The following is a 24805-nucleotide window of genomic DNA, read 5'->3' on the forward strand; positions in this document are numbered from 1 at the left end:
AAAAATTAAAAACCTTTATCGAGAGCTAGGTCCATGAGACTTCCTACACATAGATACAGGAGTTAAATGTGAGCTAAAATTAGCCAGCAAACTATGCAGTCTAGGTAGATATAGATACACCCATCAGCCATAACATTATGTCCACCTGCCTAATATTGTGTTGGACCCCCTTTTGCTGCTAAAACAGCCCTGACCCATCGAGGCATGGAAATTCTTTCTTCACATATCCTATCTATGGAGAGTTGGGGTCAGAGCGCAGGGTCAGCCGTGATGCAGTGCCCCTGGAGCAGGGTGGGTAGGGGGCCTTGCTCAAAGGGGCCAACACTGATCAGCCATAACATTATGTCCACCTGCCTAATATTGTGTTGGACCCCCTTTTGCTTCTAAAACTCCTCCTTTGCTCCTCAAACTCGTTGTGCTCATCAAACCATTCCTGAACTATTTTTCCTTTGTGGCACGGAGCATTATCCTGCTGAAAGAGGCCACAACCATCAGGGAATACCGTTTCCATGTACATGGTCTGCAACAATGCTTAGGTATGTGTCAAAGTAATATCCACATGGATGGCAGGACCCGAGGTTTCCCAGCAGAACGCTGCTCAAAGCATGACACTGCCTCTGCCAGCTTTCTTTCTTCCCATAATGCATCCTGGTGCCATGTGTTCCCCAAGTAAGTGACACAAACGCACCAGGCCATCCACGTGATGTAAAAGAAAGTGTGATTCATCAGACCAGGCCACCTTCTTCCATTGCTCTGTAGTCCAGTTCTGATGCTCACATGCCCATTATTGGTGCTTTTGGTGGAGCACAGGGGTCAGCACAGGCACCCTGACTGGTCTGCAGCTATACAGCCCCATACACAACAAACTGTGATGCACTGTGTATTCTGACACCTTTCTATTAGAAATTTTCAGCAATTAGAGCAACAGTAGCTCGTCTGTTGGATCAGATCAGATGGGCACCTGTCAGTGATCATAATGTTATGGCTGGTTGGTGTTGGTGTATATATATATAGATAGATAGACACACATATAGATATATATACACACACACACATACATATATATATATATATATATACATATATATATATATATATATATATATGTGTGTGTGTGTGTGTGTGTGTATATATATATATCTATATATGTGTTCTTTCCGAATGTCTGTCGTGTCACACTCTACGGTGTTAGTCCATTTGATGCTCACCTGACAGTAGACATAAAGGCTTTGTTCGACTTTGGGACTAATAATTCGACTATTTTATCAAAGTAAACCTGCATCTTCACACTTGTACTTACGAACAAATCTCACATCTGCTAATGTGGCTGCGGCGACGACGTATGAAAGTAGCAGCAGTGGCTCATGTAGCAGCTACATTTCCTCTATCTATGGTTGAAATGGTTAAGGTTGTGAAGATAAACTGTTGCTAGGCAACCGAGTAACACAGGCTAGCTCGTGTCCGACGCTGAAGCACGGTGACTGTAGAAATGACGAAGTTGTTCAGAATAACGTTTCACTGAGATGTGTTGGAAAATTACTAAGAAAAGACTTCGTATGACTGTTATTACACTCGAACGTCGAACGTGAACTACATTTCTATGGGTTCTGTATACGCTATCGACTCCGTGTCACACCTAAGAGAAAACTACAACGTCGGTGATGTTCACGTGAAATTATAAAATAAATAATAATAACGGAATAACGAGGTTGTAATAATTCTGTGCGATTCATTTAGCTCTAAAAAATCGCACGCTTACAAAGCTTGAAGGTCCAGACCCTCTCATTCATAACTAAAGTACCAGGTAGAAATACTGAGTAAATTCTCTCTCTCTCTCTTTTCTCTCTCCCTCACTCACTCTCTCTTCTCTTTCTCATTTCTCTCTCTCTTATCTCTCATCTCTCTCTTACTCACTCTCTCTTTTCTCTCTCCCTCACTCACTCACTCTCCTTTCTCTCTCTCATTTCTCTCTTTTTTCTCTCTCCCTCGCTCACTCTCTCTTCTATTTCTCTCTTCTATCTCTTTATCATACCTTCTCTTTCTCTTATCTCTCATCTCGCTCTTACTCACTCTCTTTTCTCTCTCCCTCACTCTTTTCTCTCTCTCTCATTTCTCTCTTCTTTCTCTCTCTTTGTCATTTCTCTCTCTCTCTCTCTTTTCTCTCTCCCTCGCTCACTCTCTCTTTTCTCTTTCTCTCTCTTATCTCTCTCTCTCACTCACTCACTCTCTCTCTCTCTCTGCTCATCTGAGTGTGACTGACTCGCATTGTTCATCTGTCGGCCCTCTACACTCCGCTGCACATGAATAGCTGTGTCTAACCTTCATCCACTCTCTTACTCTCCGTCTCCCCCTCTCTACAGGAAGTCACGAAATCCGTACATCCTGCCTAAGCTTTAATTAAGGATCCGTGAGGACAAACAAATTAACTCGGCAGGCCTTCGGCTTATGTGTCAGTCTGCTCTACGCCTGCCTATTAACCGACAGCCACTTTTCTGCTTCCACTGGTGACAGATAAACATCCACATAGTTCTCCTGTCCTAATTACAACAAATAAAAAAAGAAAAAAGTATTATTATCATTATCATCAATATTATTACTATTAGCAGTAGTAGGGGTAAAGATGGCACTGATCCGATACCCAGAAAAAAATGGGGGATCTTATATCTAAGAAAAGATTAATGAATTTGATCTGACTATATAATAAATAAATAAATAAATAAACAAACAAACAAATAAATAAATGGGAAAATAATAAATAAATAAATAAATAAATAAAAATAAATTCAAAATTCAGTGGAATGTGGTAGTTACAGAGACTTGATTGTATTTTTTTGTTCTAATTAATTTTGATTTTATTTATACATTCTATTTCATGCTATTTATGATATTTGCAGAGAAAAGTTTAGTACTTTTAAAGAATAAAATACGTAGAAAAATCCGCACCATTAACGACAAAAAGTGGTATTGTGCAATCTATCATTATTATTATTATTATTATTAATAATAATAATAATAATAATAATAAACATTACATAACTTTCATAAATGAAAATATATAGTGAAATAAAAAAAAACAAGAATTAAATAAATGGAATCAAAATGCATAAATAAAAAAATAAAAACAAAATAGTAAAATAAGCAAATGATAATTGTGCACTACATAATAGCATCATGAATGAAAAAAAAAAACAAGTAGAGAAAGAGTACAAGCTTAATTAAAGTGGTATAAAAAAAAGAAAATAAATAAATAAACCAAAATAAAAACGTAAAAAACAGTAGGCAGATGTATGTGTAGGTCTACCAGCTTATGGGCCTGCTTGGGAACAGAGCAACAGGACAAGGTTTACATGCATGAGTGCAAGACGGGTTGTGTGTACTGGCAAATTAGGTGCACTCTGTGTGTATGTGTGTGTGGTAAACCTGGCAAGAACTGAGTGTGTGTGTGTGTGTGTGGTAAACCTGGCAAGCACTGTGTATGTGTGTGCGTGTGTGTGTGTGAGGCAGCTGAACCTCTGAGCCTTGGCTCTCTGTGTCAAGCACAAGCCTGTGGGGAAACTGAGGCTGTTGCGTCATCAGAGAAAGAGAAAGAGAGAGAGACAGAGAGAGAGAGAGAGAAAGCAAGACACTCTTCTGACACTAGAACTAAGGATTGCCTCCAGCAGGGCTGGTTAACAGCATTTCCTCCACCCCCACCTTCCTCTTTCTCTCTCCACTTCATCCTCTGCTTGTCTTCACCGATTCCTCATTCTCTCCATCCCCCCCTCGACAAGTCCACCCGACGAGTCCACCACCCACAAACACGAACAAACATTCGGCCTCACGAGCACTAATACAAACAACCCCCACGCTCCGACCCACCAGAGCGCATGTTGTTGTGGTAGCCGTCGGCTGGCCTGACCGACATCTTGTTATAGCCTTAAGTATGCTTAACCCACGTAAGTCTTGAGCACACGGCTGCCACTCTTAATCAGCTGCTAGCTGGACTGTCTGAAAACCTCCTGCGCTGAACTGCTCAGGATTCAGCACCGGGATTCACAGGAGTCATCTTTCTTAATTTACATTTCTCCATCCTTGTCTCTTAGCTTTGGCTGTCTAATGTGTGGATTGCCTTGTTCCTTTATTCTGGAGTTAATTTTTTTTATTTCCTTCCAGTGAAAATCTATACTATTTTTTTAAGGCAACTCCAACTAGAGAATCCTGATAGCAAAGTCGTATGAAGAACCTTACAGCAGAGTGTTTTATAGAAAGCTAGAACCTATAGCATGAACCACTCAAAACAGCAGCCAAATATGACAATATAATATCTATATCAAGTATTTCAAGTACCGTGCTATGACCACCGGTGTACTTGAAGCAACCGTGCTCTGGTTGCTTCAAGAAGCAAATGGATTATCAACAAAATCGATCCCAAAGTAATTCACAACATATCACGGCTTTTCAGACTCCTGACAATATTCAGTAATCAAAACACCTTCAGCTTCCTTTCTATGAGGAATATAAGAAGACTGTTCAAGAGTTGCTTTAAAGGTAAGTAAATGCACCAGTGATCTTACCTGTGCCTTATAATGCAATGTTAGTGAACCCTTAAAAGCCAAATCTTCCTCTTCCACCAAATCACGAGGTTCTTCATCGTGTCTTACGTTGTTCCAACCGGACGTCTCCTCCTGAACGAAAGCTTCAAGCTCAGGCAGCAGCTCTTCTTCCAGGATATTATGTCCTCCTCCTATTGCCCCTATACCTCCATGCTGATGATCGAGCAACGAGACGTCATCCAGACCCTGAAACCCACTACCACCGACACTGTGGCTGTTTTGAGTCTCGTGTAAGAAAGGGCCATTTGCTGTCGAGAACGAAGCTAGGCCTCCTGAGAACATCTCAGGAGCACCATAAGCATCCTGGGCTGGCTTAGAAGGCTGCAGGCTACGAAAAGGACACTCCTGAGGATGGTTTCCAGGAACCTGGATCTGACTCCCCTTTTGCCGTTCTCCCATTAAAGGATCTGGCACGAACAAGCAGCTGGAATTCCGAGAACCGATTTCAGAACCAGGTGGGATGGTGCTGTGAGGCTGTGATGAAGTAACGACAGGAGGAGGTTGACTGGGAAAGGAATACTGAGAGGAAGGGTAGGAGGAAGCCATATTGGCTGAACAGGAAGACAGGGTATAGGGTGCAGGGGAAGACTGTACGTGGAACCCAAGATTGCTGTCCTCAGACTCAGGAACACCGTGGAACCTTTGGACCGTTTGGGCCATATCAAACCCACTTGGTTGCTGAGATGTTGCAGCAATCATCGGGACATCAAGGTAAGACTTGGACTGTGGATCAACGCCTGGATGAAAAGGGCTTCCCTCTGAATTAATCGCGCCGTGGTGACCTTGGTGGGATGCGACATTTCCTTGGTAGTAGAAGTTGCTATGATCTGGATAGCTCTTTGGATGTAAAGTATGAGGGTTCATTTGTTGGTGGGGCATCTGGTGCTGAGCTGACAGCTGATGCTGGCTCAAAACTTGCTGACCCTGCTGAAGGTGTGAATGTTGCTGATTGAACTGATGTTCATGACGTTGTTGGCCTTGACGGTGCTGAAATTGTTCTTGAAACTGTTGCTGACGCAGATGTTCTTTATGCCGTTGCTGTTGATGCTGTTGAAGCTGCTGATGCTGCATCCGCTGATGGTGGTAAACGTTTGCTCTGCGTTCCCCCCATACAGGACTGTTGTTGGGATACAGGCCATTGGTCTGAGGCGCTTGATTCATGCTTGGGTCTTGAAAATGGGACTGCTCGTTAATGAAAATGCCTCCAACATTGCTGTCTCCTCCTTGGGTAGGAAAAGACTGCCCCATTTGTTGACGGTAGTCTACCCCATGCTGGTTAGCAGATGGCATAGAACCTGCCACCAATCCGTGGTGTTTCTCAGGATCCACTGCATTGAGCTGCAGAGGGTCGAACCCTGAGCCAAGGTCCAGCTCATCTGCCAAAGAAACATGGCCTGAGGTAAAACAATCCTCGAAAAGGTTGGAGTCACCAAAATAGTCCATTATGCAATCAGTTGGAAGTGTTGCATAGAGGTTTGGCTTCTATATAGTGTCCATGTGACAGGACAGCCAAGTTCATGGTCCGGCTGTCGAGCATCAGGATGTGTCCATCGCGAACCAGTCTGTGCAGAGAGAGAAAAAGTATTACTTAAACGCTATTAGCTAGTCATTAGGAGACATTATATTGACTAGCCTATACTACTGAACAAAGCTTTATGACCTAAATATTTAGGCACATACATATTTGTGTGGCATCGTAATTACGTTACAAAATAATCGCTACCGTTATCAGTGCATGGAGTTTCAAATAAACGACAAACATGGTGGTAATAATAAAACTCAGCACTCAGCACTTCCCAAACCCTCCTACTAGCAAGCCACAGCATGATCTACCCTATGCTAGAGTGACTTGGAAACCGGTCAATGAGTCAAAGGAAATTTTGTAGTACCCCCGTTATGACTAAGCTGTCAGTTCAGGACACGTTATCAATGAAAACATTAACACTAGCGATGTGTATTTTAACAACTGTGGCTAACAGTCCCTGGGCTGTAACGAATGTCTTTTCGTGTCCCCTGTGAAGGTCAGTTTGTAGGTGTACTCATATTGTTTACACTATTTCTATGGCAAAGCCAATAGAAGCAGCATATAATGGATTCCTTATTCAAATAAAATTATATTTAACTTTAAATTCTTATCATAAAACAACATCCGAAAGTTTTACTTCTAGCTATTTAACAGCTAAATATCTAAAACCTTTGGGACTTGTTTCCTTCTCTGGAGAGACTTACCTTCTTTATTCTTCTAACTATATTTTGTTCCACTGCAGTTTATGAATAATATTGTTTTATTTTTTAATAAAAAAGGTGTTAAATTACATTAGAAATACAAAAGGAAAATAATCAAAAGCAGGGTGAACATTGATAAGATGACCACCAATAAATGGATTCTTTTCCAATAACAGTACATCCCAATATGGTCCACTTACACCACAGCAATATACTAATTACTACTTTAATCTACTAAAAACACTGAATTATGAATTTATAGTCTCTTAAACTCTTAAATTCCATACGTTATAACAGCTACCCTCCCCTGCTTTCTCTTTTATTTAAAAGCAAAAGAACCTCCATCCTGAAGACTTTCTCATGGTGGAAAACCTAAGGGAACAGGTTTACCTCAGGGGTTACTATAAAAACTTGGGGTGGAACTGGTCTGATACCCGGTATCGGTATGGAGTCAGGACCAGTCAAGTAAGAAAAAATGGTGGAACGGATATCGAAGAAAATATATCGGATATATCGGATCCTATATCAGATAACTGGAAACCGAATCCAAATAAATTTTATATTTAAAACTTTACTATTTATTCTATTTATCATATTCATAATTTAAGTGATATTTTTGTGAGGGAGTTTAACTGTGACATGCTGTGAGAGGTTAGTAGTGTTTAAGACAGGGACAGGTATCAGTATTGGGTGAGACTCAAGGTCTTGATATCGGAGAAGAAATTGTGATATCTTGCCATCTCTAATAAAAAGATATCGTATTGGCGAAATAAGAGGACCTGTGATTTACATTGCCATCAAGGGCGCTGTTATATATAGAAAATTACTAAGCACCTTCTGACCAATCAGATTTGAGAATCCAACAGATTCATGCCTTTGTGGTTAAAAAGAATCTCTTTACTATACTACTGACACAATAAGTGACCATAATTCTTTATGGAAAAAATGTGGAAATGAAGAAGAACATCATTCCTATGATACTGATAAACCTCCAGGTTCTCCAGCAGTCCTACACACTACCTGTATCTCCACCTAGAAGGGAATTACTAATAAAGGCGTAGCCGCATGTTCCCTTTATTCGTCCAAGCTTTAAATCCCTGACTTGGAATGATTCTGCTTATTCAGCACATTACTGAGTTCCTGCTATGAATTAGATGAAAGGTATGTAGTTAAAGCGGGCGTTAAAGTGTGGTGAATAGAACAGAAAAGGTGGTTATCTGTACAGAAAAATTCAAAACGTATAAAAAACATGTGCTCAGTGTGTTTGTGTGTACAAACACACACACACACACATACACACACACACGCACATACACAAACACCAGCAGCCACAAAGACAGACAGGCTGTCCTGACCAACACTGGCGGCGGAAGAGGTCAGTCACGACCTGCTGACTCACCACACACACACACACACACACACACACACAGGCGTACAGTCAAATCCACGTAATACACACACCCTGATAATGCAAAAAGGTTTTGCATCGAGTTACTTAACCACTTCCGGTTTACTCCTTACTTTTAAACTTAAGACCGCAAACCATTTTTAGACGTGAAATATTTCCCAGTTAATGTTTCACAGGAACGTGGCGAATTACGGGCTTGAACACACTTCAGTCTGGACTGAACCTGATAACGATTTTCCATGTCTGAAAACAGGACACACGTCGTGTTAATTAGAACCCTCGGGTTTGTTCAAAAGGTTAAAACCCGGTCGTGAAAGTTGTCCGGCGCAGGGCTGACCAATCACTGAGAGACCTGAGAGACAAAAAACTTCTCATCTCGTGTGGAGAAGGAGCGATTTTCTGACGAGGGATTTGTATTCCTGATGCACGTGTGGAGCTCTGGAAATCACACGCTCTCTCTCTCTCTCTCACACACACATACAAAACACCCTCGTACACGTCTCGCTTTCCAGGAAGCGTTTTGCACAACAACTGTAACCTAGTTAACGTCTCTGAAAGGTGCGCTGCCTCGTAACGTGACTTGGGATGAAACGATAAAGAGAGAGAAATAAATACAGTCGAAACACCGACAGATGTGTGACATGCCCAGATTTATGTTCATGGGAATTTGCTAAAAGAATGAATGACTTTTTGGTGAGAAGGTTAGGGTTTTTCCAGTTGATTGGGGAAACTCAAATCACCGTGTGGTGACTAAAACATTGGGTTCGAAATTATATCGTGTGCTTCACGGCTAAAAACCGTCCATGATGATGAGAAGATCGTAACATCAGGGGATTCCTGAACAACAACAACAACAACAACAAGAACGCTTACGTTCATTTGAACGCAATTTATCACGGTATGACGGTTTATTCATGTTAGGATTAGCACAAGCTAAGTTTTCCTCTTCGAAATCAAGTGCTGACATACACAGACCAGGCATAACATTATGACCACCTGCCTAATATCATGTTTTGCTGCCAAAACATCCCTGATCCATCATGCACTGTGTATTCGGACACCTTTTTATCAGAACCAGCATTAACCTCTTCAGTAGCTCATCTGTTGGATCGGATCACACGGGCCAGCCTTCGCTCCCCACGTGCGGTTCTCCACTGTTCCTTCCTTGGACCACATTTGATAGATACTGACCACTGCAGACCGGGAACACCCCACAAGAGCTGCAGTTTTGGAGATGCTCTGATCCAGTGGTCTAGCCATCACATTTTGGCCCTTCTTCAAACTCACTCAAGTCCTTACGCTTGTCCATTTTTCCTGCTTCTAACATCAACTCTGAGGACAAAATGTTCACTTGCAGCCTAATATATCCCACCCACTAACAGGTGCCATGATGAGGAGATCATCAGTCTTATTCACTTCACCGGTCAGTGGTCATAATGTTATGGCTGATCAGTGTATACAGATACTGTATTTGGTAAAAAGCTGGCTAGCTTGTTGCTAAGCTACTTACTATGCTAGTTTTTCCCACTATATATATAGAAGAAGCCAAATTAGCCATGCTAATCTCATACACCTCTATTTATTTGTATCTGTGTTTTGTTTTGCTTTTCTTCTTCTCATACTTCTTTTCTACTAGTTTGTGTTCTCCATGACACGTATTACTTTGTAAGGCATCTAATATCGCTAACAAGGTCTCGGTAGACCTGCGAAGAGGTGGGATGAGCCCCCATGCTACTTTTTTTTAATGCTAACTAGGTTACAGCTGCTTACTGTGAGGTAAAGTAATAAGAGCGGTGCTCTACTGTGATTTCCAGCTTTTAATCTCACGCCTCCAACTCACAGAGGTAGCTCAAAGTACATTACACTAACAGCTGGTGATGAAGGAACATCTGGGGAACGTAATATCTTGTTGATGTAAAGTACATATGAGGTCATTTTTGTGTCATTCATTGGCTTCAAAACTTTGTAGGATTTTTGTAGGAAATAAAAAGAAAAAAAGAAAAGAAAAAAATTATGATGTCTATTTTTTCTTTAAAAAAGAAAAGAAAAAGGAAAACAAAAAAGTGTAATTATAATGTCTATTTTTAAGACAAAAAGTCTAATCATATCTATTTTTAAAAAAGAAAAAAAGAAAAAGAAAGAAAAAAAATTATAATGTTCATTACTTCTAAAATAATAATAAAAAAGTGTATTATAAAAAAAGTCTATTTTTTAAATAATTTCAAAAATAAGGGAAAAGTCTAATTATAATGACTATTTTAAAGAAAAATTCAAAGAAAAGAAAAGAATGTAATTAAATTGTCTATTCTTTTTTTTGTTTAAAAAAAAGTGTAATTATAATGTCTGTTTTTAATAAAAAAGAAAAGTAAAAAAGACTAATTATGTAAATTTTTTAAATAAAAAAGAAAAGTAAAAAAAGACTAATTATGTCAATTTTTTAAATAAAAGAAAAGTAAAAAATAAATGTCTAATTATAATGTCTAATAATTAATAAAATGTATAATTCCCAAATATTTCTGTTTTTCTACCTACCTGATATTTTGGTTTGACAGTGTACCACAGCAAACAGTCTAAAAAATTCACACCTTAATAAAATTCTTAAAACTCTTAACGTGTGAGCCTGGTGTCCTTTCTCTCTCATATACAGCCTTGTTTTTGGTCTTTCAGATAAGCCTGATTAAATGAACCAAGTTCCTGACATTATGCTTCAGACCCGAAAAGGTCTGGGGGAACATCGCTAATGCAAAAAAAAAAATCCCAGGCAGGGAGTAAAATCAGATTCTGACCACAACAAACCAATTGCTACACCATTCGCCATCCCGATCATGTTCTTGTGCTGCGTTTGGGGGTGAAATTGCAAATTCCCCGCCTACACCAGGTAAAAAACACCAAAAACACCCCATCAAACCCAGAAGATTTCACCTCACCAACTTCGTGAGGTAGTTTTCTTGCTGATCGTTTTTACGGAGTGACGTCGGATCGACATGGCCGCCCGCGCTGTCGACACTGTAACCTTCCTCTTCGATATCAAGTGTTGATTTATACAGACACGGTGTTTGGTAAAATAGAATTTGACTGGACTCAAAAAATCTCTGATTTGGGAATCATTCAAAAATACATTAATACAGCTAACATAAGCTGGCTAGCTTGTTGCTAACTCTATTGGCTGTTGTTTTCTCGCTAGCTTGTTGCTACTCACTATCGTATGCTGTTTTTGTAGTGTCACAATTTCAGTCCAAAATATTGCATGATGGAGTTTTGGATACACACAAGACAGGAGTCAGAGCTGGAGGTAGCAGAGCTGAAGATGTTGAGGTTCTCTTTGGGAGTGACACGGTTGGACAGGATTAGGAACGAGTACATCAGAGGGACAGCTCATGTTGGACGTTTGGGGGACAAAGTTAGGGAGGCCAGATTAAGATGGTTTGGACATGTCCAGAGGAGGGAGAGTGAATATATTGGTAGGAGAATGTTGGACATGGAGCTGCCAGGCAGGAGGCAAAGAGGAAGGCCAAAGAGGAGGTATATGGATGGAATAAATGAGGATATGAAGCTAGTGGGTGCAAGTGTTGAGGATGCAGAAGATAGGGATAGGTGGAGAGAGATGATTCGATGTGGCCACCCCTGAAGGGAAAATCCGAAAAAAGAAGAAGAAGGAGTTTTTTGGATACACACAAAAGACTTTCTTTACTTTCTTTGCATCTTGCATCTTCTCAAAATCTAAACTTTTCCACAGGACAAACTCTAGTTGTGTTCAGTCTGACCGCCACTTTAGCTAAAAAAAAAAAAAATTGCAGAAATGTGTCTACACTCTACATAAACATGCGTACAACAAATATATACACAATTTCCTGTTTTGTTTCATTAGTCTGAGCCTCTGAGGCTGTAATCGTGGGATACGGAGAATCTGCTACACTTTTGTACAATTTTCTGGTTACAAGCTTCAGGATCGTGAGGGCTGGAATCTGATTGGCTCTCTGCATTTCTGCATACTGGTTTTTCTGTACGCTAATTTTGGACAACGTGACGCATGATGGCTAGACTAAAAAAAACAAACAAAAAAACCCCTGTATTTAAACGTCATTCGTTTGCTGACAGGTAAAGTACATTACACTAACAGCTGGTGATGAGAAGGAACATCTGTGGAAGGTAATATCTTGTTGATAAAAAATTATATATAAAGTACATATAAAGTCATTTTTATGTCATTCTTTCCACAAAAACAGAAAGAAAAAGAAAAAGAAAAGTCTATTTAAAAAAAAGAAAAGAAAAAAAGTTTTTTAAAAAAACCCTTAAAAAAGAAATATAAGAAAGAATGTCTAATTATAATGTCTATTTCTTTTATTCAAAAATGTAAAAGAAAAATGTCTAATTATAGTATCTATTTTTTAAAAAATAAATTAAAAAAGAAATTAAAAAAATGTCTAATTATAATGTCTATTATTTAAAAAAAAATTCAAAGAAATAAAAGAAAAAAATGTCTAATTACAATGTCTATTTTTTTTAATTTAAAAAATAAAAGAAAAAAGTAAAATTATGTCTATTTTTAAAAAAAAAAAGAAAAAAAAGAAAAATGTCTAGTTATAATGTCCATTTAAAAAAGATAAATAAAAAAGGTAAATAAGCGCCTAATTATAGTGTCTAACAATAAATAAAATGTATAATTCCCAAATATTTCCGTTTTTAACCTCTTTTCCTTTCTATTATATGCTGTAATTAATAATTAATTTTCTAAAAAGAAAACAAAAACAAAAACCCGTGTTTAAACGTCATTCGTTCACTGAAAGGTTACAGGAAAAGGTCTGTGGTTGGGCATTCGGGATATCTGTTTAATTCTGTGAAAGCCAGCTGATGTCTTCTATGTTTCTTGATAAAAACGTGATAAAAAACGCTTTGAAGTGTTTTGCGATACAATAAGCTCCTAAAAGGTACGAGATGTTTTTATTGTATCTTGCAGTTCGTCATCAACCGCAGCTGATTATTATCTTCCTAAGTTCAAGTTGCTCCTTTTCTGCTTTCTGTCAGTCTGAGCGACAATAAATAGAATATATATACATATATACACTACCAGTCAAAAGTTTGGACACACCTTCTAATTCCATGGTCTTTCCTGATGTTTATTTCTTTCTACATTGTAAAACAATGCTGGAGGCGGCCGAAATACACAATAATGTCCTTTGAACAGTTGATATTGAGATATGTCTGCTACTGATGCTCTGTAAAGCCTTCATAACGGCTCTAATCTGAAGTGCTGTTAATTGGTGATTTCTGAGGCTGGTAACTCTAAATGAACTTCTCCTCTGCAGCAGGGGTAAGTTTTGGTCTTGCTTTACTGGGATGGTCTTCATGTGAGCCAGTTTCATCATGGTGCTTGATGGGTTTTGCAAATGCACTTGACAATACTGTTCTTGCAAGAACTATTCCAGAACACCTGACCTTCGTGTCTTAAAATAACAACTGACTGCTGTTTGTTGTCATTACATATGGATTACTTAAGTCCATGTGTGTTATTTCATAGTTTTGAAATCTCCAGTATTGTTCTAGAATGTAGAAAATAAGTCACTAACAAAAAACATTGAATTAGAAGGTGTGTCGAAACTTTTGACTGGTAGTGTATATATATAAATATTTATATATATATATATATATATATATATATATATATATATATATATATATATACACACACATGTACCCTAAGTACTTTAATGACGCATGAGCAACAGACCTAAACAGACTCGGTTCAATCACTCATCCCGAAAGCGGTCAGAAGCGACTTTGTACCCGAGATCTGATCCAAGAACAAAGCTTAACATTCTGATGCAAGATCCAATTTAAAAATCAACACTCTTTGGTTCCTGGGCGCGGTAAGCGACTCGGGTTTAGTGCAGTGTGGTGGGACGATTGTGAAAATGTCACTATCGAAAGAGATCTGACTTTTTCAATGAGTCGTGTTGAGTCATGCTGTTATTCACTGCTTTAATCTGAGAACGACGGAAAGTCGGCGGCTGCGAATGTCACGAAAATAAGCGACATTTTCGGCGCTTGGGTGGCGTTTATCTGACAGACGTTTGACATAAAACGTCTATTAATTTCACAAAAAAAATCCAAACAAACAAAAACTCTGGACAGATACCATACTCACGGTTGTAAAAAAAAAAAAAAAAATTCAGAAAGCATCGGATACCACGTGACGTAAAACTAGTGAACGTTAGCAGGCTAATAACAATTTCAGAGATCTGGGCGTATAAACGGTAAACTGTGAAATATGTAGTGTGATGACATCAACATGAAGAACTCCAGAGTCTCGCTAAACTATAAGCTGTCTGATAAAAGCGGAATGGTGAGTCATTAAAACTGCTGTGAAATGTTCGAGAGTGTGAAATGAGCGTGCAGAGGAACTGTCACATGCGAGAGCCACAGCTCACGGATTAACACCAAGAGGCACAAGAGACACGTGTTCATGTTCTCATCATGAGATGGCGAGTTTGAATCCTCATAGCTAGTCGAAGACAGGAGTTAACCACTCAGAAATGACCTGTGTGGGAAGAATGACATAATCTCTCTCTTTCTCTCTCATCAATCAAAGCAGCGTCTTCAGGCTCATGTATGCGAAAGATGGCAGACTGCTGTCTTTCCTCTGAGTGTGTTACAACACAGCATGAGCACCAGTAGCATAATATCTACTCCTTCTAATTTTTTATTTGTTTTTTTTTTTATTTTATTGCAACCAGAAATAGCTTGATTTTGCTAAATTTTTGATGCCACATGAGGATTTTTTGTGCTTTTTTTTGATGGCAGAAAACTACTTGGCGAAATCACAAGCACGGGATTCTCCTTTTAAACTCCTAAAGACACGCATACAATGACATTCTTTGAGAGCCTTTATATGCACACACGTGAATGGAAGGGAGGAGTCGACTGAGCTCGTGTTGCGGTGACGTCACGTGACGCGTCTCGGCCTGAATCTGCGGCCGCTTTGGAAAATTCTCAAGCTGCTCTTCATGATTTTGCATTTATTTTCTATGTATTTTAATTGTGTCACCCTTTTTACAGTGGACACTGGAGCTCAAAGCAGCTTTACAAAAAGATAAAAATTCAGAATAAAAAATTTAATTCAATATTTATCCCTAAATAAGCAAACCTAATACAATGGTCTTAAGAAAAAAAAAAACCTCCCTGATTATAAAATCCTGACGATATGTTTGCTCATTTACTCACTTTTCCATATAACATGAGAAAAAAATATTCCAGGCGAGAAAAATTGAGGAGGAAAAAAAATCTGAAGCCCTGAAATACTTGCTTTGAAAAAAGCCATAAAAATATATTTTTCAAGGAAACTTCTGAAAGCTAAAAGGAACTGTTTTAAGAAAAGATCCTGTTAGAAAATGATTTACGACTCGCCCTCGCACCGTGGTTTCATAAGAAATTGTGAAAGTATAAACACAAACATGGCTATAGGCTAAAAAAAATCTCTTCTCGCTAACTCACCGATCTAAATTTTTTATTTCATTCAAAAAATGAATTTCTTCAGTTTTTACTATGAGTGCTGCACCATGATGTTGTTGTTGTTAATGGTGTTATCAGTGTTGAAAGGCTTCCAGTTTTTGCAGGTCACTGTAACACACTGTGGTTTTATCTCAATCCCGGCTTGCGTGCTCTATTATCACCCGCCCACACGCGCCGCTTCCAGCCGACCCCGCTTCAGCAGTTGGGCATCACCCTTCTTAAAGCGTCCTAACGACTTATCTGTAACGGACCGTCTCAGCTCTGTATATGGTCGTCCTGTAGGTGGGCGCGGAGGATGCGTTTCTACGCCTGACGTAAAACTCGACTGCTGTTACTTCATAGACGTGGGACATGCAGCGTGACATCATGCTTCTGGCAAGATTAATGATGAACAGCCATCTATTTTTAGTGAGTTAGAGGACAGAAGCATGCAACAGACTCCACATGTAAAAATGAAAGTAACATTGACTCATAAATCCAACTTTACATGATCATGAACTTTACATCATTTCCTGTCCACTGTCACCCAAATGAGGATGAAGTTCCCTTCTGAGCCTGGTTCCTCTCAAGGTTTCTTCCTTACATCATCTCAGGGAGTTTTTCCTCCCCACTTTCGCCTTAGACTTGCTTATTAGGGATAAAATAGTAACTTTAAACATTATAAATTATATCTATTATATCTACACTGAACAGAAATCCTGTCCTTCTTAATTCTGCACATTTCTGGAGTCGACTGCGACCTTCTGAAGTCCATCCTGCTCTAACAAGACTGAGATTTATCAGCCCACCATCCATCTGATTATACACTATATTGACAAAAGTTTTGGGACGTCTGCCTTTACATGCACATGAATGTGATATGGAGTTGCCCGGCCCTTTGCAGTTATCACAGCTTCAACTCTTCTGGGAAGGCTTTCCACAAGGTGTAGGAATGTGTTTATGGGAATTTTTGACCATTCCACTGGAAGTGCATTTGTGAGGTCAGGCACTGATGTTGGACGAGAAGGCCTGGCTCACAGTCTCCATTCTAATTCATCCCGAAGGCGTTCTATCAGGATGAGGTCAGGACTCTGTGCAGGCCAGTCAAGTTCCTCCACACCAATCTCACTCACCCATGTCTGTCTGGACCTTGCTTGGTGCACTGGTGTGCAGTCATGTTGGAACAGCAAGCAAACTGTTCCCACAAAGAGCATGGAATTGTCCAAAACGTCTTGCTATGCTAAAGCATTAAGAGTTCCTTTCACTGGAACTAATAGGCCAAACCCAACCCCTGAAAAACAACACCTGAATGCAACGATTTGGAGGGGTGTCCAAAAACTTTTGGCAATATAGTGTATGTCTGTATAATCCATGATTGGGATCAGATCCTCATCAGTTATATTGTCAGATATCAGCCTGATTCATAAATGTTTTCATTGCACATACAGTGACTGTTCATGCGCCACCTTAGTGGTTAAGGTGTTGGACTCCCAGGTCCACCAAGCTGCCACTGCTGGGCCCCTGAGGAAGGCCCTTAACCCCGAGTTGTATAAATGAGATAAATTGTAAGCCGCTCTATATAAAGACGTCTGCCAGAAATGTAAAATTTTCATTGAGAACGACGACAACCTGGAAGTTCACTGACGTGGCAAAGCTGAGAAAAGTTTAACTTCATGCAAATATGGAGCGACGCTAGAGAAGATCGCATGTGATCCGAGGCAAAGTTCGAACGCTACGTGTCCTTCATCCCGTATGCTACGATGCAGAGGAACCCTGAGTTTTAACCTACTGATGACTTCATAGCACAGCGACCGGAGATTTGGCGGCGTGAACAGAAAACAAAAATTATTTTCCTACGTCAATGAGACGAAACATTTCCAGCTTTGTGTTAATCTGATTTCTGGAGAGAACACCACGATGGTGATGTTCTCCAGACCGTCCTGCACTTTATCAGCCTAAAGACAACAACCTGTTAATCCGATTATATTTATACAGGTATAATCAGTGTATATCGTCCGTGATTAGCGTTATTAGCCCTGGTAAAAGCTCTAATGTTCTAATTATGTTGGAAAACAGTATTAATAGTGAAATAATAATGACCCCCTTGCCTCATAAATGAAAATTTCCAGCTCAGTGTCTTATTAACGTCTTTATTAACAGCATATTACCTTAACTTTCTAAACTTTTATTTAAATTTGCTTTTTAACACTTTAAATATTGTATTATTACTATCGTTGCTATTATTTTTTTAAATTGGATTTTATGTGTTTTTAATGTATGTATTAAAAATATACGTATACACGTTGTTTTGTTATGCTCTCTTGTTTGTCATCATAATAATAATAATAATAATAATATTTTTTTATTATTATTATTATTATTTTAAAAGACTTTTTCAGTCATTATTCCTTCATTTTTTTCTTCTTATTATTATTAATAATTATTATTATTTATTAATGTTTCCAGTCTTATTTCTTCTTCTTTTCCATCTTTATAATAACATAATAATAATAATAATAATAATAATAATAATAACAATAATAATAAAAAATTACTATTTTTCAATAATTATCTTACAAATATTTTTCATTTAATTTATTTAACTTTATTTATTTTACTATTATTATTATTATTATTATTATTATTATTATTACCTGCACAGCTGATGAATATATAAAACAATTTATTTATCAGGAAACTTTGTGTACTACCCCTGATTACACCTTCCTACACCTAGAAGTTTCAGAAACATTTCCAGTTTAATTTTACAACTATTTCTGGAGATTTCCAGGCCTACACTCGATCACCTTTCCACCTGTCGATAGAACACTTAAAAAGTCTGATCTGAATCCAGTATCATAGCAGCAGAGCGGCTGATTAAAATCATTTTCAGTCAAAACCTTCCACTCATTCCTAAAGCTCTCCAGATCTGCACTTCTACCTGTTGGTCTGATTGTACTTATACACATATGATAATAATAATAATAATAATAACAGCAACAAGTGTGTGATCAGACACTTTATATCGTGTATATTAACAGCTAAACATCTATCATTTCACCTGGAAATGAAAAAATATTGATTGTTCGTCTGATGAATCTCAATTTACTCTAATCATATTAACAGATATTCAGCTTGAATAGTTAATTAATCAATTATTACGATTCTTAGTGTTATTATTACACCTTAATTACATAGCTAACGAAATTGCAATCTACAAAAATATTAATATATTAATATTAATACTTCCGGAAGGAACTCCAGGACCGTGTTATCATCCTTCCACTTGTTGATCGGATTATTTTTCTGCTATAAATCTAATCCCAGTTTGCTTACACGGCTGATGGAAGACGTTTTAACCAAAACATCCTGCAAACTTTCTGCACTACAGCCTAACTTCAATATCTACCATCTACATCTCCAGGATCTCCAGGACCGAGCCATATCAGCTTCCCAAGCTGTCGATCGGATTATATTCATGGCGGTAAAAATACGAGTCTGGGATCATACAACACTTTTAGCTATGATTTGAATCTCGTAAATAAACAGGTGACATTATGATTTTTTTTTAGCTTTACTCTCATACACTATATTGCCAAAAGTTTTGGGATGTCTGCCTTTACAAGCACATGAATGTGACATGGAGTTGGCCTGCCCTTTGCAGCTTCAACTCTTCTGGAAATGCTTTCCACAAGAGATTTGGGAATTTTTGACCCTTCCACTAGAAGTGCATTTGTGAGGTCAGGCACTGACGTTGGACGAGAAGGACTGGCTCGCAGTCTCCGCTCTAATTCAACCCAAAGGTGTTTTATCGGGTTGATGTCAGGACTCTGTGAAGTTCCTCCACACCAAACTCTATCATCCATATCTTTATGGACCTTGCTTTGTGGACTGGTGAGCAGTCATGTTGGAACAGGAAGGGGTCATCCCCAAACTGTTAGTATAAAATTAGGAGCATGAAATTGTCCAAAATGTCTTGGTATGATGAAGCATTAAGAGTTCCTTTCACTGGAACTAAGGGGCCGAGCACAACCCCTGAAAAACAACACCTGAATTCAATGATTTAGAGAGGTGTCCCAAAACTTTTGGCAGTACAGTGTATCTTGGTGGCCTGGGATCATCTTGTGTGATCAATTTTGTGAGCTTATTATACTTAGATGAGAATGAATTGTGTTGCATTTCCAGGTGTTGTTTATTAATATTATTGATATTCAGCTGACAAAGAACTTCACGACATCCTAGTCTAACTTTCACTTCTTCTACACCTCCAGAACCTTGAGGATCTTCTCATCCCCCTCACCTGTCCATCCGCTCACACCTATCGTACAGGTAAAAATCCGACTTTGTCTATATCTGACCTATAAACAGGACGATCGTTCAACCTGAAAGATAAATATTCCTCGACCCGCTCCTCTCGGTGGGAATACCGTCTGCAGTTAGATGGTCGAGAAGTTTGTGAAGGTGTGGAGTAAAAGCACACGTGTGGAGCTAAACCCACCTCGACCGGGGGAGGACAGAAGGTTTAGACCGAGTAGAAGGGGAATTAATCCACCGAGAGAAAGACACGAAGCCGTCCAGCAGGATCTGGACACCCGGTTAGATCAGACCTGGTCTGATCTCCTTCTCCTAGACTTTCAAACCTTCTTTAAATCGTGGAATGATGAACCAGCCCTGGAGTTTCTTCTCTTCTTTCTTCTTTCCCTGTGACTGTCACGGATCTTCTTCTTCTCCACTTTCTTTCTCTCTCTCTCTCTCCACACTGACAGCCAGCCACCTGAGTTTCTTCTTGCCTTCACTCTCCTCTCTCTCTCTCTCTCTCTCTCTCCCTCCTTTCCTTCTCGACGACGTTATTTTGTTGAGCATAAAATTGTTTTAATAAACACACACACACACTCATCACTACTTACCCGTGCGACCGGGATCTCCTCGGTAACGCGGCCGTAAATTTCCGGAGAAAAACAAAAACAAAAACAAAAACAAGAAAACAAATATCGATTCTCTCTTTAAAAATGTACTTATACCGCTGTTGGCGACCTCAGCGCTTCCACCAGCGGTGACGCAAGCGTGACGACACGCTCATTTGCATACCGGTTACGTTCCGCGCGCTCTGATTGGTCGGCTCGTTTTGAATCGCCAAAAAATCCAACAAACGAAAACTTATAAATTTTTTAAGCTTTTTTTTCCCCGTTAGGAAAATAAATTAGCTCGTTAACGCTGTTTACATTCGCCTCGGGTAAGTTTTTCGTCGATGTATTTGAAAAAAAAACAACATTTTTTTTGACGCGTCGATTTCAAATACGGAGTGTTTAACACGAGCCAAACAAAATGGCCTCGCAAGAGAGCGGAGAGCCAATCAGAGAAGGGCTTACCGCGGACCTATAAGTGGCTCCTGGACACGGAACGTGTAAGAAAACACACACAAGTGTTGATTTATTTCAGGGAAAAAATGGCGCACAAATTGTGACACACAGACACCAAAAAAATAGCGTATAGCGTGCTAAACAATGGTAGTGTTTGGGGTTGTTATTTTTAAGTGCGATTATAACGCCTGTAGTAGACGGCGTCAGAGGTGGTCTGTGCCGTCGGTGTTTGTCGACATCTAGTGGCCACGTGTGGTATTGACATCGCAGTCTCTACAGCGGCATTGGCGTTCATGCTGACTTTAACTTAATAGACACTTATATTGCCGAAGGTTTTGGGACACCATTGAATTCAGGTGTTGTTGGGCTTGGCTCCTTAGTTCTGGTGAAAGGAACTCCAAGACAATTTCATGCTCCCAACTTGTGGGAACGGTTTGGGGATGACTCCTTCCTGTTCCAGTGCACAAAGCAAGGTCCATAAAGATATTGATGAGCAAGTTTGGTGTGGAGGAACTGCACAGAGTCCTGACCTCAACCCGATAGAACAACTTTGAGATGAATTAGAGCGGAGACCCTGAGCCAGGCCTTCTCGTCCAGCCTCAGTGCCTGACCTCACAAATGGTCAAAAATCCCCATAAACACACTCCCAAACCTTGTAGAAAGCCTTCCCAGAAGAGTTGAAGCTGTTATAGCTGCAAAGGGCGGGACAACTCCATATTACATTCATGTGCATGTAAAGACAGACGTCCCAGTTTCGGCCTGGCTCGCAGTCTCCACTCTAATTCATCTCAAAGGTTGTTCCTCCACGCCAAACTCGCTCATCCATATCTTTCTGGACCTTGCTTTGTGCACTGGTGAGCAGTCATGTTGGAACAGGAAGGTGTCATCCCCAATCTGTTCCCACAAAGTTGGGAGTATGACATTGTCCAAAATGTCTTGGTATGGGTTAGGGTTAGGGTTAGAAGGCTTGAACCATTAAGAGTTCCTTTCACTGTAAGGGGCCAAGCCCAACCCCTGAAATACAACACCTAAATTTAATGATTTGGAGGGGTGTTCCAAAACTTCTGACAATAAAGTGTATGACACAAAGTGTTCAATTTTGGATACCACACCTTTATTGGTCGAATATTTAAGCAAACTGAGTGAGAAGGCGTTAAAATTGTACAAGGTATTTCCAAATATTAACTCACTCTTTTCCGTAGCCACTTTATCCTAAAGAAGGCACTGGTGGATGATGGTGGACGCTAAAAATACACCTACACTATTTAAACACACTTCTTCACACATTAAGGCAATTTACAGAATAAGACTAAAAGTATACACAAGTACACACCAGACCATCACAGTTGGATGTACATATTTCTATATGATGAACATTTTTGTATGCTGTAGGATTACAGGTTCCCTTCTTGAAATTAAGAGGCCCAAACCTGTTCCAATGCACAAAGCTCAGAGCTCCATGATGACATGGTTTGCCAAGATTGGAGTGAAACATTTACAGCATTTGGATGATGCTCTTCTCCAGAGTAACTTACCTCATTTACTATCTGATTTTATTTTTATAACTGAGCAATTGAGTGTTAAGGGTCTTGTTCAGGGGCCCAGCAGTGGCAGCTTGCTGGTCCTGGGGTTCAAACATCTTAACCAATGAGCTACCTTCCCTTTTCAGAGTGAAAGGACTCAAGTGTCCTGCATAGATCTCCAAAGATCACGATTGGGATAAACTGGAACACCCCAGGCCTCCTCATCCAACACCAGTACCTGGCAGCACTAAAGCTCTTATGGTTGAATGAACACAAATTCCCACACTATGTTCCAAAGATAGTCGAAATCCTTCCCAAAAGAGCGTATATATATGTATATGAGGGTCAGGTAACAAAGCTAACTCACTGATATTCTGTTTTTCCTGGCAGAACTGGACAGCCCACTAGAACCAGATGCACTCATCACTGTCCTAAACATATGCTGTATGATTATCTTTCTCTAATTCTTCCCATGTAGCAGGGCTGTTTGTAGCCCCAGGATGTCTGCTTGGACAGCTGTTATGCACCCCGTCAGCAGCGTCTGGAACATTGCACAATTCCCAAAATACTAAACTTCTCTCCAAGGACTGCTAGACAGCAACAAGTTCCCATCTATGTTAAAGAAGCATACAGCACTCTGGGTGGGATGTCTCTGTGTCCCATAAGCTTACTATAGTCTTTTTTTTTTTTTTTTTTTTTTAACGTCCATCTGTCACAATTCACAATTCAAAGTACCTACTGTTTCTGAGCCTAAAGCTTAACAAAAACATATATCTGGAGAAAAAAATACCTTTCTCTTAGCAATCACCTTGGCAAAAAGAGCGAGAAGAGAATCAAATGCTTTGTGATGGATCTTGGATGTTTGAGAAGTTCATGAAGGTGTGGAGTAAAGCTGGGGAAGTAAAAGTACACGTGTGGAGCTAAACCCACCCCGACAGAGGGAGGAGGAAAGATTTAGACAAAAGGGAAGGGGAAATAATCCAGTGAGGAGAGAGAAAGATGTAAAGCAACAGATGCTCTGTGGTTGAATTCTGGATTTTGATACAAGCTCTCCACTATAGTGCAGTACTGTTTAGACCAGACCATGACCTTCCAGTCCAAAGCAGAAAGGGTTCTTTGTACAAGCAGAGGCTTGACCCAGTGATCATCCTGTCATATGGATAAACAGGACACCGTATCGTGATACACACTCCACTTTTTCCTGGGCGTTATTTAGAAGAATACCACACCCAATGATCTGCATACCTGGGAGTCACCATGTACTTTCACCAGGTTCTACGAGGTTAACCTGATTAGTCGGCTGATGGCTGATTAGTCATGAGGTCAACCCTTCGATGCTCGCCGTTCTTGTTCCATGTGTTGCTTGTTTGTTTATTTATTTATTTAAATCCAGCATTGCCACAAAGACTAAAGTGTACAACTGAAACGGTCACGGTCTGTTGTGATCAGAGAACGTAACCTTTCACAAGCACAACCAGTACAACGTCTTAATTCGGTATTTTGTTTTATGGCATTCATTGGATACAAACAATCATGACACAGCAGGTGCATCATAGCAGCGAATGAGAAAGCATTGTACTGTAATTCTCCATCGTCCAGCTGCAAAAAAAAAAATTAAAATCATAACCTCTAAGTGGGAATTCCAAGTTGGACTTTAAGCTCTGATTTCTTCCTAAATACGGGGAAAACTTACCCACTCCACAAACCTGGAATTTTTACGGAAAGGAGTTTCCGTATGCATTCCACTTCACAATCCGCCACCTACTTATCAGAAACACAATTTGGGGTGTATTTAGGAAATCACCACCAAGAAAAACAACAAAACTAATAAAAAGAAACGATTATACAAAGGAGATTCTTTACTGCGATCCTTTCTTTTCATGTGTATGCAAACTGATTGGAAGATTCAGTTCCACTGTGGTGAATGACAGGTTTTGGTATATGCTTAGCTATGCACTTTTAACAGAAACCAGTGTGCTACCTGCGTGTCTTCTATACATTGCTCATGAGGTGTGGACTTCATCCATGGATTTCATCTTCGTACATGACGTGAAACTCTAACGTTCAATTTATTTGCTTGAAGAGAGCATTTTAAAACCTCACATTGCTTACACAGTCCAGCCTTCATATCAAACAAGGAAGGGGTGGGGATAGGCAAAGCAAACATGATCAGCATGATGACAAAATAAAACAAAAACAAAACTGTTT

The 24805-nt window shown here is 39.5% G+C and overlaps 1 protein-coding gene across 5 annotated transcripts in view; it reads right to left on the reverse strand.

Moving 5' to 3' along the window:
* Positions 1–20780, reverse strand: part of chd9 (chromodomain helicase DNA binding protein 9) — an 81096-nt gene extending 60316 nt beyond the window's left edge. For all 5 annotated transcript variants that reach the window (XM_058381267.1, XM_058381270.1, XM_058381268.1 and 2 more), the window contains exons 1-2: positions 20622–20780; positions 4554–6154 (exon numbers count right to left, since the gene is read on the reverse strand). In XM_058381267.1, coding sequence (XP_058237250.1) covers positions 4554–6035 — 1482 coding nt within the window. In that variant the 5' untranslated portion in view covers positions 6036–6154; positions 20622–20780. The remainder of the gene's footprint in view (positions 1–4553; positions 6155–20621) is intronic.
* Between the last annotated feature and the right edge of the window lie 4025 nt (positions 20781–24805).

This window comes from Hemibagrus wyckioides, linkage group LG27 (assembly GCF_019097595.1).
Source record: "Hemibagrus wyckioides isolate EC202008001 linkage group LG27, SWU_Hwy_1.0, whole genome shotgun sequence".
In the NCBI taxonomy this organism is placed as follows: domain Eukaryota; kingdom Metazoa; phylum Chordata; class Actinopteri; order Siluriformes; family Bagridae; genus Hemibagrus; species Hemibagrus wyckioides.